The 24,419-nt window shown below is 35.9% G+C and overlaps 1 protein-coding gene across 1 annotated transcript; it reads right to left on the bottom strand.

The window, feature by feature from the left end:
* Nucleotides 1–407: 407 nt before the first annotated feature.
* MYCT1 (MYC target 1) lies at nucleotides 408–20,428 on the bottom strand. The gene is made up of 2 exons (XM_026505094.4): nucleotides 20,228–20,428; nucleotides 408–2,510 (listed from the first exon to the last, which is right to left on the bottom strand). Exons 1-2 carry the CDS (start codon nucleotides 20,409–20,411, stop codon nucleotides 1,999–2,001), a joined length of 696 nt encoding a protein of 231 aa, XP_026360879.2. The 5' UTR covers nucleotides 20,412–20,428; the 3' UTR covers nucleotides 408–1,998.
* Between the last annotated feature and the right edge of the window lie 3,991 nt (nucleotides 20,429–24,419).

Consider the following 24,419-nt stretch of genomic DNA (forward strand, 5'->3'; position numbering starts at 1 on the left):
TTTTGATTCTTCCATAACTTGGGGAGAGGGGTGGCAACAATTCTTCCAGATGGTTAAATTCACTAGAAGATTTTTGCTTCCATTTTCCTAATTTGAGAGATATAAAGCAATTTTTATTCCCAATATAAATTCTAGATAAAAACCATACACTTTGCTTACTTCTCATATTAAACATTAAGGATGACATACAAGCAAAAGATAGCCCTGTTACTAAGTTAACGCTCTCCTGAATTCTTACATGGCTATATGACAATTGCTAAATTTATTAAAAACCAACTTACAATAAATTGGTTATCCTGTGAGTCCTTTCTTTCTTTCTTTCTTTCTTTCTTTCTTTCTTTCTTTCTTCTTTCTTTCTTTCTTTCTCTTCCTCTTCTTTTCCCTTCCTCCTACCTTCCTTCCTCTTCTTTCTTTTTCTTTCTTTCTTTCTTTCTTTCTTTCTTTCTTTCTTTCTTTCTTTCTTTCTTGTATATTACATTAGAAAGCATCAATCTATAGACATCATTAAGAATAATTGTCCTTGAGGAACAGTGGAAAATATATGCTAAATAAAAATATTAAGGAAAATGCTATACACAATCTCCTACTATGTAGAAATTATTACATTCTTGAACCATATTCAGACACTATTATCTGTGAGCACTGCATTGCAGAAACTAAAATGAGAGTACATTTTTTCTTCACTAGAAATCCCAATGTTCAGAGAAATAAACAAACAGCAACATAAGCTACATAGTCACTATATCAGATATGAACCATAGGCCTTTTGAATAATACTCCAGTGAACTCGTGTCCTTAAATGAAAAGGGGCAGCCACAGGCATTTGACCACTGAAGCCCTCCGGTACCCGTATTTGGGAATGTACCTTTCTTTATGAGGGTGACCTTGTATGGAAGGGAACTCCTTAAGTAACTGCACCAAGGACCATATGGCATGGTTTAATCATTGTACAAAGACTCTTCATAGAATCTGAGGTTGAAACTCATAGGAAAGCAAACAAGGGATGATGCTTGATGAGTCGATCCAGGAAGGAGAATTCTTCATGGTTCTAACATTTATTTTATGACAGATACTCTCCTACTGACCCTTATTTGTTTGTCTATCAAGTTTCAGGAGAAAGTCCCTAGATAAAGGGCTTTCCCGATTGCTAGATTTAGATCTAAGAAATACAATTTATCCTTTAGGAAAAATGTAAGCTCAGTGCTAAAGTTTGTTTTTAGGTCAATGAATTGGATTTGCTGTTGTTTTTCTAACAACATAACTGCAACAGTGAAGAAAAGTTAAATAATCTCAGTAAACTCATGGATTTTGCCTCAAAGATGGAGATAACTATTCTTGGGAAAGGCACAAAAAGAGTCTGGGGGGAAAATACTTGTCAAAATTGAAGTGTTCTATAATACCCACAGAGATTCCCTTGCTTTGCTTGGTTCCCACATCTCTCATAAATGAATGCCATCAAGGAACTTCAAAATCTCTGTTCTATCATTTTTGTGATCATATAATCCATTAAAAATCCAGGTTTGTAAAATGATTCACGTCATTCTGAAGAAAGTAAAATTAAAATTCCTTAGGATAGGTTTATTTTTTAAAAGTGGCATAGTGATTTTTTTCCCTTTATAGTCACATTGGACAGTGGATGAAGATTGTAAACCACAAATATCTAAAGTTTTAATTTTAGTCTAAAATATATATACATATGTTGTATCACAGCTGAGTCTTAGGTAAGAATTGCCATCTTTAATAACCTTCATGTTGAGTACAAAATACATAAATAGATAACTATTTGGAAAATATCACTATTTTGTGAGACACAAGGAAGGAAAACATGTATTCAAAGAAAATATGTTTTACGTTGTAATGTCCAACTGATTGAGCATAACTCAGCTTGGAAACTCAGTAGCTGTTTGGGCCATGCCCTCAAAATTCCGTTTAGCCTATTTGTAATTTTGTGTCAGTAGAAGACAAAGGAAGAAACAAATTAAAACAAAAGCACCCTACTCAGGAATCTGGGAATGCCTTTATAATTGACTCATAGGCAGGTGGAGGTGGTGTGGAAAAGCCCACTCGGAGACTGTGACTGGACCAGTGGAATTCAGGACGGCCCAGACTGTGCGAAGTGCTGATGGCGGGAACCGTACTGGAAGCAGGCAGAGTCATCAGCTGACTGTCAGTTTCCACCGGAAGTGGGGGACTTTGCAGAAAGGGATGGAAAGTGGAAGCCCTGAAGCTTGATTTTCTTGGAAAGGAATTTGCTTGTTCCAGGGAAGCTTGTCGCTGGAAGGTGAGACTGGCCAGGCTGAGGTTGCTTCGACGTTCACAGCCACTGTGGCGGTAAAATCCAGTTCTGTTGAGGCCATGGTTGTAAGAAGACCTTGATCGCCGGCTCGAACTCCACTGTGAGATGGGGGCGCTGGCTCTTCTTCGAGACAAACAAACAAACAGAGCCCAAATAAATCCTGCAATTATGAGCACAATTGCAATGGACACTGTGAAGGACGTTATAACATCCTCTGAAACAAAACAAACAGACAAAACAATCAAATAGGTAATTTAATTGGTAAATAGGTGTTCAATGAAAACCACAGGGCAGAATACAAATAGTAACTATGGAATATGTAATCAATTGAAACAGATTTTGAAGTAGGGAAATAAAAGTGCTACATGCACTATCAGAATATCCAGCTGATATGCTTCCATTTTTTAAAGCTAAAGCATATACAATAACATGTTTAGCTGTAGCATTCCCATTGCTTATGCTATTTTCTCACCCTAAAGGAATAAATAATAAAAATAGTCTTCTTTTCTTTAAAGGCCATTCTTTAGTTCATAAATTTTTATAAGGTTGCAAATATAGTCCAAAGATTATTTCCTTTTGAGTTACAGCGGTAATAATGTGCCAGAAATTGATAAAGTATTTTGTAGTCAAATTGACTTTGCTTTTTCCTCTGTCTGCTTTCATCGACCCCAGTGATGTCTCTCACCTGTGGGTTTCCTGATGTCTCACTTCCTGTGCTCCTTCTGAGACAGGAAGTGCTGAGCTAGAACCATCTGGTGGGCTGACTGATTTATGCTCTATTTCCTGAGCTCCTGGACTGTACCCTGTATCTCTGACTCATTGATGACATGACCTATGCAGGCTACTGTGCTCTTTCTTGGACCACCAGATCCAGTTCATGCTGTTCTCATGCCCTCATTGTGCTAATGAAATTTTTATCCCCTGAATCCATAGAATCTCGGCTATACATCAGCATCCTTCAATTCACAGAACTTCTGTTTGCTCTGATTTCCTGTTCAGGGGGCGGGGGAGTTGTTTTCCCAAAATGGAAATTCTACCTTACTGCTTTTTGTGAACTGAAAACAGATTTTTGAGTAAAGCTGCATAGCAGAGCCCCTGCTCTGAATGTAGACACTCTGGATAACAGAAGACCCCTCCAGCCTCATCACCCACCACATTTCCCCACCACTCGATGATCTAACCCATGAGTCATGCTGATCTTCTCACTATCCCAAAGCTGGCCTTTTTCTCTGAAGTCCTGTGCTTTTCCTCCTCTTTTTCTTTCTATCTGGACACAAGTTTTAAATTTCTGTCTGAAAAACTTACTCTTCAAGATTCATTTCAAGTACCACTTTTTGGGTAAAGACTCTTAAGTTTCATAAACAAAAATTAGTTACTGTTAAGTAAAGAGGTAAGCTGTCTTATCTAATTGCTCATCTAGGTATTTTGTACTGAGAGGGCCATGAACTGCAAATTAGCTAAGTGGGGTTTTGAGATTGTGAAAAGGGATACAAGTGCTTTGAAGTTCCTCCCATCGAGAGGTAGAGTCTATTTCCCACCCGTCGAAGCTGGGCTGGCTTCACACCTTGCTTTGACCCATAGGATGAGATGGAAATGAGGCTGTGCAAAGTGAAGCCTAAGCTTCAAGAGGTCTCTCAGCTTCTGCCCCTGCTGCTCTTGGAAGCTCTGAACAAGCCCAGCCTACTGATAATGAGATACATTGGACCAGTTACTCCTATTGCCCTGGCCAAGAGCCTGCTACCTCCAAACACATGAATGGGGTCGTCCTAGGTAATTCAGATGTTAGTTAACTGAACAACTGACTGTGACCCATGAGGGAAGACCAGCAGAAAATCTAGTAAGGCGATCCCAGCCCAAACTCCTGACCCACAGAACTGCAAGCTAAATAAATGATATTTTTAAGCTACTATATTTTGGGGTAGATTGTTACACAGAAAAAGCTAACTGATTCAGTGTTCTCAACTCAGCTTTATCCCTAGCATATTGTGTGATTTTTAGGAAATTTGATTGGACTCATTATTTTTTAAATGAAAAAGTTTGGTTTTATGATACCAAAGGTTTTTTTTTTTTCAGTTTATTGTTGTAATCTAGGATAATATATAGAAAATCTATAATACAGAAATAGTAAAAACAACCAATGTTAATAAATACATAAGAATAATCATTGCTCCTTAATTTTAGGATATATTTAGTGTTTTCCACCTTATATTGTCACATTTATCTCCAGTGTCCTGACTATATATGTTTTGTTCTACTTTCACAAATACTTATATCAAAATCCTCTAAAACAGTTGATTATATCAAATCTGAACAATAAATTCTTTACAATAGGGAGATGACTTCCTAATTACAAGATGATTTAGAACAGCGTTGCTAGACCAAGTATTGTTCTTCCAAAATGTGTCTCATACAAATAATATTGACTCAGCCTTAAAATGCAACATCTTGAAACAGAGATTTCAGAGAGTTAGGCTTAATCTGGAAAAAAACAAATAAATAATAAATACAGTCAGAAACTAAAATCAGACTTATTGGTTATATAGTAATAAAATTAACTTGTAACTATCAGTGCCCCAAATATTTGGAACCTAAAAAGGAAGTTGTAAGAATTCTAGGTTGCCAAGGCAATGGCAGCCATACAAATCAGGATTTCCCAAATTTTTTTCTGAAACAAGATGCACAAATAAAACTCTACAAAACCCATGCCTTCAGCATAATTAGGAGACAAAGAACAACCAAATTTCAAGTTACCTAGAAAGTAAACTGATAAAACAGATACCAATACATTCTGTCCCATGCTCCTACCTCAAATCTTCATGGAGAGGAAGGACAATTCAGGAAAAAGTGTGAAAATAATGGAAAGATATTCTATTCCCTGAGGACAACAACTATAGTAAAGGGATTTACATGTGTAGGCAGGAATATGAAGAGGCAGGCTTGGAAAGTAATCCTTCCCTGAGGAAGAAGAGGGTAAAGTGTGCAGTCAAAAGATCACATCTTGTAGGATTCCATTTACAGGAAATGTCCAGAACGGAGAAAAGTATGGCAATAGCAAGCAGATTAATGATTGCCTAGGGCTGATGGGTGGGGTGGAAGGGAATGGGAGGGATTGTCAAGGGCCACGGGTTTCTTTTTGAAGGACAGAGTGTTCTCAAATTAGATGGGTGTGATGGTCACACAACTCTCTGACTATAACAAAACCATTTAATCGCACCCTTTAAGTGGGTGAATTATATGAAATGTGAATTATATCTCAATAAAGCTGTTAAAAACAGAAAAGAAAGAAAAGGAGAGGTGCTTTTGCAAGCCACACAATGAAGAAGAGAAGAGGGAAGAGTGAAGAGTGAAGAGAAAGTTTAGTATCCTTCAAGACAAAAAAATTTAAAAACAAAGGACACATAATTCCTCCCCACCTCCATCCTCTAAAAATAAAAGTCCACCAATGAAAACATGATGCCTTGCCACACTGAGGAAATAAGGAATCTAGAATGGCTTCTGGGAATCTGGCATGGGGAGGCAAGGGTGGATACTAGTATCATTCGTCCAAACCGGGAAGAAACGTAAGATTTTGGAACAAGGGGAAGTTGATATTAGGAAGACGCTGAACTTTAGTGTCCCTGACATACTCATTTGAAATCAGGGTTACATAAATATGGAGCTTAAAGAGATGCAGAATTGGGACTCTCCATGCTACATGAGACTTGCCATCCATGGAAAACACTTGGACTAAAAAGTAAGAGTCATTTATAGAAGTGAGTTGAGAATAGACTTCCAGGAAAATCACAGTTTAACAGGTGGCAGAAGTAAAAAAAGGAAACAAAGAAGGACTAATTTGGGAGGTTTGAGGAGACAAAAAAATGTGCTAGCGCTGAATCAAAGAAGAGAATTTTAGGTCTAAGTGATTACTGGCTACAGGCCCCAGAGACAGTTATCTATTCATTTGTTTAACATATAAAGCACCCACTAAATATCAAGTAATGCTTAGTTTGTAGGCAACAGTGAAGAAAAGAAAGTCTTGGCACTGGTGGAGTTTACATTCTATAAGATTTCTGTATAGTCTTATATAGACTTATAAAGACTTATCCATAAGATAAGAAAAACGTCTTTTAAGCTTGGCAATGCGGGGGCTGTTGGTCACTATGCCAGAGCAGATTGAGGTCAGATGATGGAAAGTCATGAATGCCTCTCCAGAAAGTTCAGTCTCCGTACCATGGGCAAGATGAACAAAAAAAAGGCTTGAACAAAGTGACCTACTAGGAAGGACAGACTATAGAGCTAGTAGCAATAAATGAGATAGACTGAGGCCCAGAGCATGGTGGATAGTGAAACAAGTCTGGACATGCCTGCCATGATTCAGATATGCAGTAATAGTAATGACTTAGTCTGGGAAGTGACAGTAAGAATAGGAAAGGAAAAACTTGGTCATGAGAGACCCAAAGGCAAAAGAATCTAAAAATTATTCCAAAGTGTTATACCTTAAAATACACTAGAACTAAGACTTGGGGGGTAAGTGGAGCTGTAAACTGAAGTTTAGAGGCTTTTGCTCCTAAGATCTCAACTATAATGTTATGTTCTAGCAATAATTTGATGATCAGATTAAATCACAATGTTTTAGGAAAGGTTAAGGATCTGCTCACTTTACATGCCTTTACTATTTTATGTAAGTTTATGAGAGAAAGGATTTGCTCTAATTTTTATTTGTATCGTAATTACTAACTCTAAATTTCCTTTAAGTTTTGGTCACTCGTAGTGGCTACATAAATTCTGTACTTCGCTGAAAAATGTTTTACATGCTCTAGAAAATAAATAAAAATCATGAACTACTCAAATACTTTATAGAAGTAAGCCCTTTGTCTTCTTTTCAAATGAGTCCAGGCAGTTTACTAAATTTGGTACTTTGGTTTTTTTAAAAAAAAAAAAACCTAATTTTACCTTATTTCAGTGAGTTTTTGGCAATCCTCGTTTTTGTGAGATGTATTGCGTATAATTTGAATAATTCATTATTGTATGTTATTAAGTGATCAGTCATGCCTGGGAAAGTTTATTTATAGCTTTATACCCCTAGAGAAACCATGAGTTAATTATGCTGAGAAACACTTTAATCAAAGAATCTGAATAAAATCACTCAGAAATGCTGTCTTCCTATTTAGAAGAATGAAGGAGAGACACACTCTAGTTCCTCTAGGTGTTGTACTTTTGAATAGGAAAATAATGCGTCAGACAGAGACGTAGCAGGTAAACTGTAAGCTCCTTCTAAATCTGAAGTTCCATTACTCCACCCCAGAAAGTTTTCATTAAAACTTCAGGAAAATTTTTGATATTTGGAAGAATATAATTTATTTTAAAAATGCAACCTTATTTTTATTTCATTATTTTGTAAAACACTATAGTACATTTCTAATTCAATTAATTTAATGTATACATTGCAGGCACTGTTTTTCATGTGTTATATCACTTAATTCCCAAGCAACCCCATAAGGGAAATGCTTAATTTCTTAGGTTTGTTGTCAGAAAGATAATCTAAAATGAAAGTGAAGAATTTAAAATACATAAAAAGTGTATCGATTTATACCAGATTTCCTTTAAAGATTTTATTTATTTATTTGAGAGAAAGAGCATGAGCAGGGGGAAGGGACAGAGGGACAATCTAAATTTGGGGAAATGGTAGGCAGAATAGGTAATAATGACTCAAAATACCATATTACTATTATAAATAGAAGATTAGATGGGGTTATAGAGATATCTGAAAAAGATTAAATAATACATTTTAAATATACATGAGAATCATGAGAATAATATATATACATTAATAACAAATGAGTTACATTTTGAATGAATATAAAATAAGATGGTGCTTACAAAAGTTATAAAAATGACATTTAAAAAATCATACCACTTTTGATATGGATTTGCTTAATTTTCATTGTTCAGTTGAGTGTATGTACCATGAAAATGACTTCTTAAACCATAAAGTCAGTCAAATATCTTTTTAGAAATTATCATACTAATTCTTATGCCATTGCTCTATGTGCAGAATTTTGTAATAGTTATGAATGATAATAATGACGTAAGAGTCTCTAAGACTTGCTGAACTATTGGTAAAAAGCTTAGTTATCTTGTTAAGCTCCCTTAAATCAACACCGCAAAAACAAGTGTAGAAATGCAGAAAAACAATTAGAAAGAAATGCCAAGTCATTTTTTAAAATTTTTTATTCAAGTTTAATTAACATACAATGTTATATTAGTTTCAGGTGTACAATATAATGATTGAACAATTCTATACATTTCTCAGTCCTCATCAAGGTAAATGTCCTCTTATACCCATTATCTATTCGAGCCATAATTTTAGTATGGCCTGTTCCAGAATGGTCTTCCATAGGGACTTTTTAAAAAATTTAACTGTAGTTAATGATTTTTTCTGAATCAAACTAGAATCCAGAAAATATATAATGAAAACAGAATCTATTGGCTATACAGCTTTGAATTTTCATATATATAATTCCATTCTGGCAGATTTTTGATAATAAATTTTGGAATCCTTTTTTTTAAACGTACTATTGAAAAAAAATTGTACCGGAAAAATACAATGGCACAGATATTTCTTTTTAAAGCACAATTTACCTTCTTATTTATCAATAATCTTAGGGGAGGAAAAATGAGCCATAATTTCACTTCATATAATTACAATGTAATGCAACTTATGAGACCAACCAATTATGTTAAAAATGCAGATCTCCCTTTGAAGGCAAAAGGAACAAATTCTAACATCACTAAGGTAAGGCATATAAATTAGGTATCCTTATCCTAATTTGTAACACGTGTCTATAACAAGGGGCTGGTATATAAATCCTCAATGAATAATAATTATTTCTACTAATAGTCGTAAAACTTACCCAAGTCATTTGACCCCTCCTGACCTAAAAATAATGGCCACTATAGTGTCTTTCAATTCGAAGATTCTAAAATTGAATCTGGTTTTCAGTACATCTAATCAATGCTGCAAAAGCTGTTCATAGTATTAAAATTTAGTAGAGGTCACCATCTAGTGGCCTTTTGTTGAACTGTTCCAATATCCGATAAAATTATCAATGTCAACAGAATGGAACACTGATCAACTCATTAAACCCTTTGCAATTAAAAGAATCAGAAGCTCAGCTAATACGAAAGCAAGCTGTTCTGTTCTTGGTGCCCTAGAGTATGTAAAAGGATGGTTCATGCAAGAAGAATTTGACAAAAAGATTTTTAGAGAGAATAACAGGGCACAGAAAACTCAATTATAATAAAGTAAACAAAGAGTAAGTATTTCTATGTGTAGCTTATCTGCCAGGAAATCCCATTTGTTTTTTTTTCCTGCAGTATATGCAGAATTCAACTTCTCCGATCTACTCTGTTATCTCCTTCATTCAAGTGACCGCCACCTCTGAGCTGAACTATTCAGACCCTCTATCTGGTCTTCCTTCTTTATCATTGCCCCCAGCTCCCAGCAACACTCTATTCTCAATACAGTAGCCAGACTGAACCTTTGAAAATATAAGTCAAATCACATCACTCTTGTGTTCTAAACCCTCCACTTCACCCAGAGCAAAAGCAAACTCCTTAAAACGTTCTTAAAGTTCCAATCTGACCTGTTCCCAATTATCTGTGCTCGTTTTCTACTCTTTCTCTGTCTTAGCTCCATCCACACCATTCCTTAAACACACTGAATGTGCTCCTGACTTAAGGCTTTGCACTGGTTGTGATCTATTCCTGAAATTTCCCAGCTATCTCCATGGCTAACTTCAAGTTTTCACTCATATGCCACTTTCTTATTTAGGCCTACCCTGATCACCCTATTTAAAATTTCATCTTGTCCCACCTCTGATGCCTCACTAGCACCCTTGGTTTTCCTTTTCCTTCAAGATTAATGGAAACTAGACTCATTAATTTATACTCTTTTTTAAAAGTAAATAAGATGCCTGAGTGTCTTGGGCTATAAAAGTGTCATTAAAAATGAAAGATAACATAACTTGTATCTAGAATGGTTAGAAAAAGCTTGATGAAAGAAATGAGATTTGAGTTGTCTTTTGTGCATGACTGCGGGTCAAATAAACAAAAGCCTGGAAGATATGCAAGTAGTTTGACTAAGGGCATAGAGCATAAACCAGATTCTGAATGTAATTAGTCAACACTATAGCTAGAGAACAAAGTAAGTTCAAAAGGAAGAATGTAGCATAACTTTTTTTATATGATGACTTAGCCTATAGAAAAACACTGAGAATAATTAAAAAATAAACATTAAAAATATTTTTAAACGTCTGTTTGAAGCCATCAAGGACCTATCAAAACTGCTAACTCAAAAGAACAAATTCAGGGAAAAAAATCTCATGTGACAATAATCTATAAAGAGAGGCAAAAAAATCTGAGTTAAATTTTATGCAATTTAAGTAGGCTTGGAAAACAAAAAGTGCAATTAAGTACTGCCAAAGAAGATGGACTCTAGGAACATTCCACACACTGAGTAGGGCCCCTTGAAGAGCTACTCCCTAAAGAAATAACAAACAAGAGAAGAAGTAGACCTTGCAAAGATAGAAATGCGGGTACATATCAGGTCAGATTAGATTAAGATGAAATGAGTCCAACTAACTCCAGAAGAAAAATTAATCCTTTCTAGAAAAAGGTAACCTTACTCGGGGTCTTAATTTGTTTCTACAATGCCCAAAACAATATTGAGCATAAATAATAAATTACAAGCATTCTAAGAGACAAGATCAAATGAACAAAAACCAAGAGAACAAATATATCATAGAAAAATAATTATAAGTTATCAAGACATTACAGTTATCAGACACAAGTATTAAAATAACCATGAATTAATATTTTAAAGAAAATATATGACAAGTTGAGAATTTTCAATAAATAATGGGAACCTACAAAAATAATCAAATAAAAATATCTGATGAAAGTTAGAAGATATTTTAACTGAATTATATTAAAAATGTGAAATATCAAAACGTGAAACATGGCTAAAGCTGTGTTTAGAGGAAAATGTGTAGCTTTGGGGGCATGCATTTAAAAAGAAGAAAGGCTGAAAAAATCAATGATATAAGCTTCCATATCAAGAAGCTAACAAAAAACAGCTAGATCAAACATGAGTAAAATGTAATACAGTAAATAATTAAGAAAAAGCAGAATGTAATGACATAGGGGAAAAAAAAGAAAACGGAAAGAAACAAAGATACGAAATTGTCAAAACCAAATGTGGTTTCCATGGAAAAGAAAATCTAAAAAAAAATTGATTAACTACTGATAGGAATGACCAAGACGGGAAGTGGGGAGGGAAGAAGGAGGGAGGGAGAGTGAATTACCAATATCAGAAATTAAAAAGATGGTATTAGAACAGATTGTATAGGCAGTGAAAGCATATGAAGAAAGGATTCCAAGCTAGCTTTTATGGACTGACCCTTCCAGGTACAAGAACTAAGCACTGGAAACAACAATGCCCTTCTCCCCCTCAAAAAATCCTACCTAAAGGCACTGAATAAATGACAAAATGTAAGCAGCTAGTAGAGAGTTGACACTTGGAAGACAAGAATAGCAAGTAGTAGGTGAATTTCCTAGTTTCAATACTTCTAGCTTGAGGACAGTTTCCAGTCTGAATTATGTGGGCAGGTAAAACACCAACTGAAAACCTACAGTATTTCCACTGCTCAGTAGAAAGCCTGCTTCTCCCTCTGCCTCTCACCCTGCTTGTGCGTGCTCTCTCTCTTACACACACACACACACACACTCTCTCTCAAATAGTAAACAAAATCCTTTAAAAAAAAGAGAGAAAAGAGAAGAAAAGAAAAGAAAAGAAAAAAGAAAACCTACAGTATTTCCAGTCTGGAGAAACAAGACGGAGAATGTGGCAACCAGAGTTGCTTAAATATGAGAGAGAAATCTTAGAAAAGAGAATGCCAAGAGGAAGATCTCAAAATTGTATTGATAAACACTTCCCATATCTACAGTTCACTCCAGAACCATGTTGCATGTTTCAAATAGCACAGCTAGAGAAAATAAATAAATTAACTGAACTAAACTGAGATCTGAATTGCCCTTTAAGATACAGGCTTTATAGGTTTTTGTGATTTGAATTCTCAACAGAGTTATTTGCCTGTGAGAACAAACTGGAAAAAAAAAATACTCTTCAAGGTAAATAGCAGAATCCAAAGGCCCATTCAAAATGTCCATGATACAATATAAAAGTACTTAACGTAAGTGGAGACAAGAAAACATGACCCATTCTCGGGAGAGAAGGTAGTCAACAATGACATAGCCTAACATGACCAGATGTTGGAGTTAGCAGACAAAGACTTTAAACTTGTATAATTATGATCAGTGATGTGAAGGAAAGTATTCATAATGAATGAAAAGTAGGAAATATCAGCAGAAAATAAAAACTCAAAGAACCAAATGGAGATGCTTGGGTGGCCTGGTCAGTTAGGTGTCTGCCTTCGGCTCAGGTCATGATCCTGAGGTCCTGGGATGGAACCCCACATCAGGTTCCTTGCTCAGTGAAGAGCCTGCTTCTCCCTCTCCCTCTGCATGTTTCTGCCCCTGCTTGTGCTCTCTCTGTCAAATAAATAAATAAAATCTCTAAAAAAGGAAAAGAAAAGAAAGAACCAAATGGAACTAAAGAGATTATCAAAACTAAAAAAAAATTCACTCAATGCATCTAACATTGAATTTAAGATGACAGAGAAAAGGGGGCACCTGGGTGGCTCAGTCAGTCAAGCATCCAACTCTTGATTTCAGCTCAGGTCATGATCTCGGGGTCATGAGATGGAGCCCCAAGTTGGGCTCTACACTCATTGGGGAGTCTGCTTGAAATTCTCTCTCTCCCTTTCCATCTGCCCCTCCCCTTCCCCTGTGGGCTGGTGCTCTCTCTCTTTCAAAATAAATAAATAAAATCTTAAAAAAAAAAGATGACAGTGAAATGAATCAGTAAATTAAAGATAAATTAATAGAAACTATCCAATTTGAAAAATAGAGGGAAAAAATGAACATTATAAATGGTATCAGTGTAAATATAAAAGACTATTTTCTTTCATTTTCTTTAAAATAAACACAGGCACACAGTAGATAGGTGATATCTAGGTAGCTAGATTAGACTTGAACATTTTTAAATCTGCTCAGCAAGACATGTAAGAAAATAAATAAGCAAGCCACAGACAGGTAGAAAACATTTACAAATATATATCTGATAACTGACTCACAACTAGAATATGTAAAGGACTTTCAGTCAGTAATAAAAAGACAAAAAAAAAAAAAAAGAAAGAAAGAGAAAAAGAAAAAAGAAAAATGGGCCAAAGAAATGAACAGACACTTCTTCAGAATAGATATCCAAAGGCTAGTAAGCACAAGAGAGGTTCAATGTCAAGAATCAGCAACATTTTTTTCTGTAAAGACCTAAGCAGCAAATATTTTAGGCTCTTCGGGTCATACATTTTGAAACTACTCAACTCTACTATTGTAGCACAAAACAGCATAAACCATAAACAGATGCCCCAATAAAACTTTATTTATAAAATCAGGCCATACATCATATTTAGACTGGAAGTCATACTTCGCCAACCCTGCTCATCATCACTAGCCATCAGGGAAATACAAACCGAAACCACAATAAGGCAAAATTAAATACTGACCAGAAAGGCTAAAACATAAAGGGTTGAGAATAAAGAAGAGCTATTGGAAAAGATATGAAGGAACTGGAACCCTTATACATCGTGGGAAAAAGTAAATTGCATAACGATGTTGGGAAAAGGCTTGACCATTTCTTATAAAATCAAACGTACACCAACCCTATGACCAGCATTTCCACTTCTAGGAAGTTACCAAAAATAATGAAAACACATATCAACAAGAGACTCTTACAAGAATGTCAATTACAGCTTTATGCTTAGTAGCCAAAAGAGCAAATGCTGTGATTTCATTTATATGAAATTCTAGAACAGGCAAAGCTTATCAGTCCTAGAAAAAAATCGAAATAATGGTTTCCTCTGGGGACGGTGTAGACAGGAATTGACTGGGATGTGAAATTAGGGAACTTTTGGGGTTGGTGATAATATTTACTACCTATGATTGGGACTTGAGTTATTCATGTGTGTACATGTTTGTCCAAATTCAGCAAATGTTCACTTATGACCTGTGCACTTCATTATTATTTATTTTACACATTTCATTGAAGGTAAATTTGACCTTAAAAAGAAAAAAACATAAAAATATTGAATTCTGATTAATGATATGCATGCTGAGGTGATTAAGAGGAAGTATACTGATATCTTCAATCTGCTTTGAAATGTAAGCTAATAGATTGTTGAATAAAATGAGCATTGTAAAAATGTCAATGATACAACCTGCGTGGTAGGTATACGGGTATTCACTGTAAAAATCCTTTACACGTTTCTATATTTTTGAACCTTTTCACAACAAAATATTGGGAAAACATATAAGAGAATATCCCGAACAGCTTTAAGGCAATATATTTGGAAATTTAAGTGGGAAAATTTTTAGAAAACACAAATTGCCATAACTAATAGAAGAATCAACAGAAAATCTGAGTAGTCCACTATTGTTAAAGATAGTGACTCTGTCATTTAAAACTTTCCTATAAAAATGCTATAAATAATTACACTGGTGACTTTTCTAAAGCATTTAAACAAAAAACAAGGCCAGTCTTGCACAATTTTTTTCCAGATAATAGAAAAATAAGAAACACTTCCTAACTTGTTTTATGAGACCTGCCTAACATTGATACCAAAACGTGACAAAGCTAATCACAAGAAAAGACTATTATAGACAAATATCTCTCATGAATGTAGATGCAGGAGTTCTAAGGTCACGGTCCTGTTAAAAAGTACAGGCTTCTAGGCTCATACTTACTGAATCACTATCTCTGAGCACGGAGCCCAATGAGAGACGCATTTTCAAATTTTTCTACATAATTCAGATGCAGCAGTTTTAAAGACAAGCATTTATAAACACTTGTTTTTCAAGCTTCCTAGGTAACTGAGATAAGGGAAATAATTGGTAGGCTATTAATATGCAATGATGCATGCATGTCCAAGAGTTTTAAATACACAAATTAACGGCATACGTTTGAAATGCAATAGTATTTGTTTGCTATTTAGGAGGAGGGAATATAGAGGACATCACTGGGGTGTGTATGTCCAGTCTGCAAGCTCACTCGTCCCCAGTTTCTCTAGGAACATCTTGCTCCCATCTGCGGGGGGTAAACTCCTAAGAGCCGTATTTTTACAGGCCGAGGAATAGAATTTTCAGCTACTAACCAAGGTTTTCTCCCCTTGACACTTGACTACCCAATAAATCAATTCACAACCCTTCATCTCTTCAATTACCTTGGAGAGGATTAGCACTGTTAACAAGCGTGCACAGAAAAAGAAGAAGTCGATGCTTAGAATTTCTAACTGGATTATTAAATATATAGAATAGAGGAAAACATATAGATAAAAACCTTGAAAACCAGTTGTTTTACTGCAATTCACTAGATATTTTCAGAAAGATAAGAGTGTTTTGTTTTGTTTGTTGGAGTTTCAAAATGCTGAGTCTAAAGGACTCAAAAATACATCTTTTTACTGTGAAGAACTGTATTGAGAAAAATAATGATAGTCTATGCGTCACGTCCTTGTCAGTGTGGGCTGCCAAACAAAACACCATAGCCTGCATAGCTTCAACAACAGAGGCTTGTTCCTCATAGTCCTGGGGGCTAAAAAGTCCAAGATCAAGGTGCCAGCATGATCGGGGGCTGCTGAGAACTTCCTAGTTTGCAGGTGACCCTCTTCTCGCTGTGTCCTCACTTGACTTTTCCTCAGTGCACACTTGCAGAGACTGGGACAGACAGCAATCTCTCTTCCTTTTTTTCTCAGGCCACTGAACATATCATGTAGCCCCCACGCTCATGACCTAACATCAACCTAATTATCTTCCAGAGGCCCCATCTCCAAATATCATCTGTTGTACTGAGGGTCAGAGCTTCAACGTATGAATTTGAAGGGGATGAGGGGAATGACACAAACATTCAGTGCATAACAAGTCAGTTATCAGAAGCAGTGCAAGAAGAACTTTTGGAGAGACAAGGAGAGGATCTATAAAGTATGTGACTAGTAAGGGTTTTGGAGAAGTGATCTTCACTCTGTCTCTGCCTGTGATGAGTTATAGAGTGATTTAGGGAATCCCAGAGAAGCTGGTATCCATTCTTATCTTTCTGCGGTTCAACTGGGGACAAGGACAGGGCCCTCTGAGAAACCCTGGGTGTCTGATGGGCAGAGTAGACGTGGAGATGGTAGACATGGGTACATCTGGGTCCAGGGCACCTGATAAACAGCCTAAACTCGAGAGGCTTTTACAACTCGAGGATTATAAGAGAGCATTCAATATTGTTTTGCACGACTGAGACAGATGGAAAAGTACCTGAATGAGAGGGGACATAAAGAAAGTAGAAACTACTCCATTAACAAATGCTGCCTAGACCACATGAGCCAGATTTTATGGTAAGAGCCCTCAGCAGCAGAGACAAGGAGGGAAAGGGCAATGTCCTAAAAATAGATGAGAAATATGCATCAGTAGATGTCAGCAAAGACCAGAACTTGAACAAGAATCGGAGGCCCTCTTCTTCCATCACCTTCCATAGTATATGACCCCTATCCCCACTCTATGCCCTTTCCAACCTTAGAGAAAAGTCCTACGGAAGAGGAAAACAGGGAGATCTGAAGTCACAAAATTGAAAATTATTTTGTTAAATCAGGTCAAACTTTTACACTGACATTCAAAACTTTAGACAAATCTGCCTCAAGTCGTTCACCTCCACAAACGCGGCTTATGTGTTTTTGCTTCTGCATATTGGCTGATCGCATTTCTCCTGAATTCCCTGAAATTGTCCAACTCCGCCTTATTTGTATCACTCACACCTAACCCATCGAATAGTATATAGTGGGTGGTCAGTCAATGCTTCTGAGTAAACTAATAAACTGGATCTGTAGATGAATGAGTTAATAAGTTAATGTAGGGAAAATGAATAACTAAAATGTCCTCCCAAGGATTCTCTCTCTCTTTGTACCTAATCTGACTAACAGGAACAGGTAAAGCCTCATTTTTTTCTTCTGAGTAAGATTTTGGGACTATTTCGGCCATTTAAAAAAAAAACTCGTAACAATTCTTGCCATTTTCCCATATGTTGTCTTGTGTTACTCCATAACATAGAGGCATATATATGCATATGTATGGAGAGATAATCTCCAAGAGTGTGAACTTCTTGAAGACAGACATAGTTTTTGGTAAGGACTAAATGAGACGAATGAATGCAAACCCCTGAACCAATAACTCCCCCAATTTCTCAGTGCTAGCCAAGAGAAAAAAACGCATGGTGAGGCAGGAAATACAACCAAAACTATTTCTTCTTTAGGATCTAAGTACCAAAGAGGTAACCAAGTTTAAGGATACATGTCTACTGTTTCATGAAGGCAGGATGTGGCAAACCCTTACAGGTTCTGGTTCCTGCTGCTTCGGTGGGGAATGTTCCCAGGGAAGGGAAATGTGTTACAGAAAGCAAAAGTGGGGAACACACGGGGGTCTTCAGCTGGGTTGTCAGTCTCAAACCAATTTGTTTGCTCCCTCTTGCACCGATTACTATAATGCTTGCACAACATGAAGTAAGTTTTAGTGAGTGATTACCATGAAAATACAAGCTATTATTATTGGTAATAACCTGGTATCGTTATCTTATTTTTCAGCATTCATGAAAGTAAACCAAAAAAATCATATCTGGAAAACAATTTTTTATACCTCTTAAGTGTGTTAAGTTTGAGAAATTCATATGGTTCAATGTGCAAATTTGGCTTTTCTCAACTATTCTATCTTTATTCCCTAAATTCGAAATGTCAAGCAGGCAATTGATTTTGGATGCCATAGACAACACATTGCATTGAACTTTATAAGATTTCCAAAATACTGTATTTGTGGAGTCAGTGATCAAAATAGATACCAATTTAGATACAGAAAAATAAAAATTTAAAAGGTCAACCTATTTATCTTAGGAAATTTCTACATTTAGTATATTTACATTTAGATTTTTACATTTTACACTCAGTATTTTTTACCCCAGAAGAAATAACATAATCTTTCATATTTCTTCCCCAAATCATCCCCAATATATCTGCTCAACATATTTGTATTGGTTTCGTTAATGCTTATCAATGTAACACTCCCCTTCCTGGTTTTCATTATTTCCATCTATTTTCCATTGTGTTCACTTACTAAGACAAACACTAGCAACTGTCTTTGGAACCATAAGTTTGAATTCCTTCTCAAGCACAAATTTCTATATTTAAAAAAGAAATCAATGTTTTTAGGATTGGTAATTAGACTTCAATTAAGCATTCTCTTATTAATTAAAGTTTGTTTTATGATTATTACCTGTGTTTTTAGTCAGTGGCTAATAATTTCTTTTACTTAAGTAAACCTGAAATTTAATTTCAAATTGTCTGAAAAAAAACAAATCTGGCTTTTACAGATTAATTTTTACAGCAAGAACTACTTTACTTCTGAATAATTTGTACAGTAATTTCTGTAATGATGAGTTTAGTGTGAATGCACTCGAGCTATGTTCTGTGTGTGTCTGGTACATTCACTTTCTCTATAAATGAGGACAGCAAGCAGTATTGTAACATATATATATAATGAAGACTTCCATAATTCTAAGGCTTATTGTGTGTTGGTGTCTACCTAGAATTACTTATCACCAAAGTCATTCTTTACAATATGCAAAAACATAATTTACTTTCTTCTAATTTTTTTTTTTTTAACAATTAGATTAGGGTGTTCACTAATAGCCCTCCTTTCCAGGCCTGAAGCAAACACAAAGGGTTGATGTTTAAAAAAAAAAGAATGAATTAATTCCTTTCATGCACATTTGTTTGATGGCGGACAGCTCGGTGAGGTTGTTAGGGACGGTCAACACTGCTGCTCACTTTCACTGATAGTTTCCAAAGCATCTCCACAAATCACAAAAGAAAATAAGAAATAGTTCTCTGAGAGAACTAAAAACTTGTTCTGGACTAATACATAGGGCTATTGATCTCTTCATAAACTCCGTTGTCTCCTTTAAAAAAAATTTTTTTTTTCTGAATTTAACTGAAATTGTTCCTTTTATTTTTAAAATTTCCCTGACTCCAAGAATAGTTGCCAGTTTTACATCTTAGCCCTTCTTTCTAGCCCTTCCCTTCCCTTCTTTAGCCTTGAAGAACTGGTTACTAGTTACGAACTAGTAGCTATGTCTGAATTCAGCCAAAAAGTACTTTTATATTGCTTCTTTTTTCCCCGTGATAGGTTTCCTTTTAATATTATATGTGATGTTATTTCCAGGGAACTTTTTCTACTACAGTTTTTTCTTCCTCTAATTTCATAAGATTCCTTATTTTATCTGTGTCATCACACTCCTCAAGTATCGATTTTGTTATTTTCATTCACTTTGGAAATTAAAGAGTAGAACATTGACAATGTAAGCTAAAATAACCTCTATAACAGTTCTTGATTTCATAAAATAAGATATACAATGTATAACCTTAAGACAAATAAAACTTAATTTTCCAACAAAATCCACGTTACCATATTCTAAACAACAATTACTTTCATCTTTTATTTTTTCTCATTTTTATTCTCAGTATTTTCTAATTATATTTTCTAACACCAGACAAAATCTCTACATGTTCCCCAGATTCTTCTCGAGTGTCTTCATAACCCACTGTAAAGACATTTTACATGGATGTACTTATTATAATAAACTTATGAAAACTTAAATAATCAGTTTCTCAAAGATTTTCAAAGTTTTAATAAATTATGCAGTACATTTTCTGCATCCTAATTTTAAATTAAAAACAGTTAAAGAAAATATCTTACCCCAAAAGTTTTCTGGCCATGGACTCCCTAAACTTGTTGTATTATTAGCCATAATATCCACAAGAAATAGAAGAGACAGAAGAAAAAAAGAAAGAAAGAAAAGCCAGTATGTCCAAAAGAAACACTTTGATTCTATGTCTTTGTGGTTCAGCAAGAGAAAAATAATTTTCACACAACCCCTCATATACTTGTGTTTGCATAAAAGGAAACAAGTGTATCATGTTTCCTGCTTTTATACTCAAATTAGCAACTGTTTTTCTTATCTGGAATTCCACATGGTTCCTGAGACACAAAACAATTTCCTTCTCGTCATTTCCTCAGCTAAATTGCTAAGTTTCTTCCCCTGGGCCACCACCAAACTGCTTTTTGGGTAAGAGGCTCCTTTTCTTGTTCCTTCTCCACTCCGACTGACATACATAGGAAGATTCCAAAATCTCAGCTACAGCGCTCTGGGCTAAATTTATAGAGGCTAGACAAAGAGACCACTTCCAACATTTGACAATTAGATTTATACAGTAAGTTGAGAAGGGTGGGGAGGGGAACTCTGGAAATCCATATTCTATTCACGTACAATTAATTAATTTTACCTGACACCCATTTTTATGAATCTGAGTTATTTATCAAAATTCTTAACATGTCTCTTTTTCCATTTGGCATATTAATTTTGAAGTTATTTATGTCATTTCATAAATATTTATCTACAATGCAATTTATATTTAATTTTTATTACTCTTTCATTGGTATTTAAGTATGAAAAGGATGATTTCCACACTGAAAACGCCTGTTTAAAATCAAGCAAGGGAAACATAAATACTAACATTCGATTACAACAGAATGTTCAGTGCTATCGCGACCAGTAACAACGATCACAGGAATGTTTTTCATGGAGGTGTCTGAGAAAAGTGATGACTTTTGTCCTCCCTGGAAAAGTATGAAAATAATCTTACCAAGGGGGAGAAAGTAAGAAGGTAGGAAGGTCAATATGGACAGAGGAGAACAATCATTACAATTCCCACAGGGGATATTGTCGGTGTGACTATAAGAAAGAATTACAGGAGACTTTTCAGGAGACATAGATAAGTTAAAAGTCTCAGCTGTATTCGTTCAGAGCAAACCCTCTGAGCCCCGGGAAACCTTTGGTAGTAGCACTCTCAGACGGCGCTTAACTGAACTAACCTATGCTCGGACCTGATGTACTTTTCAACATTTGTTGAAAAATTGATAAAACTAGAAAACTAATAGACCATCTTATATCGGAAAACCCCATCTGGATGAAAGTATATTGAAATACTTCCAAGTTCTTACAAAAACAGAGCGGGATTCTTCAATTATTAGATGCAGTTTTAAGTACACATTTTGTGTTAATGTAGGCTGTTGGACTCAGTAAATACTAATTTGAACAACGCGTGCATTTTTTATTAAGAGTCATATAGAGCACATGTGCCTTACAACAACAATCCCCGCGAGGAGAATGGATGAGTCTGGGTTTGTCGAAAGTGCCTTCCGTGCAAGAAGCCCAGCTCGCTCCGTTTCACCGCCCCGTTACAGGCTGAGACTTCCTTTCATTGTTTCATGCTTAATCACCGAGATTTTCTCCTCACAAGTTTTCACTTTTGCAGATGGCAGAAGCCGGTCAAAACCCTGAAGAAAATTTGATCTGTAGCAATTTATGACCTCGGCATATTTATCTTCTCTGTTAGCCACTTGTTGGGAGCATAATTTCTTCTCTGTGCGTGTAAGGTGCTTGGTAAGGATTTGTACTTTTCCTTGGCAGAGATCCATAGAAATGAGTGTTTATGTCTACAGGATTTTTGAGTCCCATGACTTGTAATGCCAAAACAGGAAGTTGATTTTTATCTTTACAGAAATGTTAGGTCTGCTTTTCTACTGCTCATTATTTCACAAGTTGGGTCTTTAGATCTGGATTCTCCCGTAGTCATAAAATGGACTGGAGGTTTGCTCTTGGGTAAGATGATCACAGGACTTGTGTCCCCCATTCAGGTGTCTGCTCAGGTCCTCTCCTCACAGGCATTCGTTAGCCATCTTGCTTCAAACGTCCCCACTCCAACCACTATCCCCTGAGCCTGCATTATCATTTCCTTCACAGCACTTATCACTCCCTGATTTTATATTATACCTTCTTTTGTTTCTCTTTTATTTTCGTCTCTTCCACCAGAAGTTGAGTGTCATGGGATATTGATCTTGCTCCTATCTGTTTCTGCTATGGCTAATAGCATGTTCTTAATAACAGCTATTAATGTTATTAACAAATAACACTACAGGCTGTCAATAATAGGCTCTTAATAAATATTTATCCTTTAAAGCAAAGAAATAATTCCAACGGATCTGAAGATGAAAGTATTCCGGACATTCCAAGTCCAGTTAATAAAAATGTCACCTACACTTAAAAGCAAAAGTTTAAAAACCTCTATTAATAGGCATTTCAATATTTTAAAAACTTGACAAATAACTCGATACAGAGTCAAATGACACAAAAGAACATTGTCACACTTAAGGGAAAATATATATTTGACTTTAAACCTTCTTTTTTAGCTTTCTCATTTAAAATTATCATGGGTTTTGTCTTCCCCATATTAAATTAATCCAAACAATTTAGTTAAACTGAGAGGATTCTCAGAACACGTAAGAAGTACTCACAAAAAAATGAAAATCTAAATCTATTTGAAAAAAAATCAAGTTTTTAAAAAGTCACTTGGAGGATAAATTAAAATGTAAACATTATTTTAACATACTTATGACCCTTTTCTTCATCTTGTTTACATGGCATGAAAGTTGGTCTTCTTTTTCCTTTCTCCTTAAACTCATTCCCTTTGGGAGCGGGATGACAAAATAGAAAGACAAAAAAGTAGAGGCTTTGTGTCTGAAAATCTCACTTCTGGGTTTTAGGGTTTTACAAATTACAGTGTAAATAAAGATAATTTTGTGGACTGGGGAAGGCGGGTATTTTTTCCTACGTAAATATGTCTTCCTGAATGTCTGAGTGAAGCTACGGTAAGTGATGACCGGAGAGAGGGAGGAGCTGACCCAGGTGAACAGTGAGAAGCCCAGTTAGAGGCTCAGGATGGCAGACTGGAGTTGATGTCCAGCCTGAGGAAGCTGTCAGCCCCTGCTGGTCAATGCAGTGCAAATCAGAGAAGAAAAAGGAATTGTCTTGTACAAGATTGGCTTACCTTGCCTTGACTCAGGGAAATGGGAGGAGAAATAAGACTCCTCTGAGAATTCCTAATGCAAATCCTGTGCTTACATGTGTTACGGCCTGAATTCATAGCACCAGAAAACATCACATTGGAAATTTAAATTATTTAGCTGTATTAGCAGTAACCTACATGCTTAGAGAAGCATATTTTCTAAAGGAACACACTTTAAACCAAGGTCTCAAAGAATGCCCAGAGATAAAATTGCAAGAAACAAGGGCTTATAATTAAAAAGAAGAAAGAAAGAAAGAAAGAAAGAAAGAAAGAAAGAAAGAAAGAAAGCCAATAAACCCATCTGGAAGGCAGAACCCCCTCTCCCCCCAAGGTATCCACACCCTAATCTCTGATATGAATGTCACATCACATGGCAAAAGGACTTTGCCAATGTAAGTAAGGGAGATTATGTTGGATTAATTTAGTGGACCCAGTGTAATCACATAAGATCTTAAAAACAGAAATCTCTCTGCTTGAGTCAGAGAGATGTGGGAGAAGAGACACACGAGAGACATAGCCAAGAAGAAGTCAGAGAGACCCCAGTTTAAGCAGGATTAATATGCCTTTGCTGGCTCTGAGATGTGGGATCCATGTCCAAGGACCAGTGGGAGGCTTCTTAGGAGCCAAGGGCAGGCCTTGGCTGGCTGACAGCCAGCGAGGAGATGGGGAGTTCAGTCCTACAACTGCAAAGAACTGAATTCAGTCAACGAGCTGAACAAGCTTGGAGCAGATTCTCTCCTAGAGCCCAAGCAAGGGAGCAGCTCTGCTAATGTCTTGATTACAGTTTTAGGAGGCCTAGATCAGAGAAATCAGCGAAACCACACTGTGGCCGGACTTCTGGCCCACAGAAAGAAGATTATTTCCAAAGGAACTGAATTCCTCTAAAAGATGACCTGTAATGGTAACAATGGGAACCGGTAGAAAATGGAATAATTCTTCAAAATGCAGAGAAAAAATATCACCTAGGCAACTGAGTATTCAGT

Source organism: Ursus arctos, unplaced genomic scaffold, assembly GCF_023065955.2.
Source record: "Ursus arctos isolate Adak ecotype North America unplaced genomic scaffold, UrsArc2.0 scaffold_13, whole genome shotgun sequence".
Lineage (NCBI taxonomy): Eukaryota > Metazoa > Chordata > Mammalia > Carnivora > Ursidae > Ursus > Ursus arctos.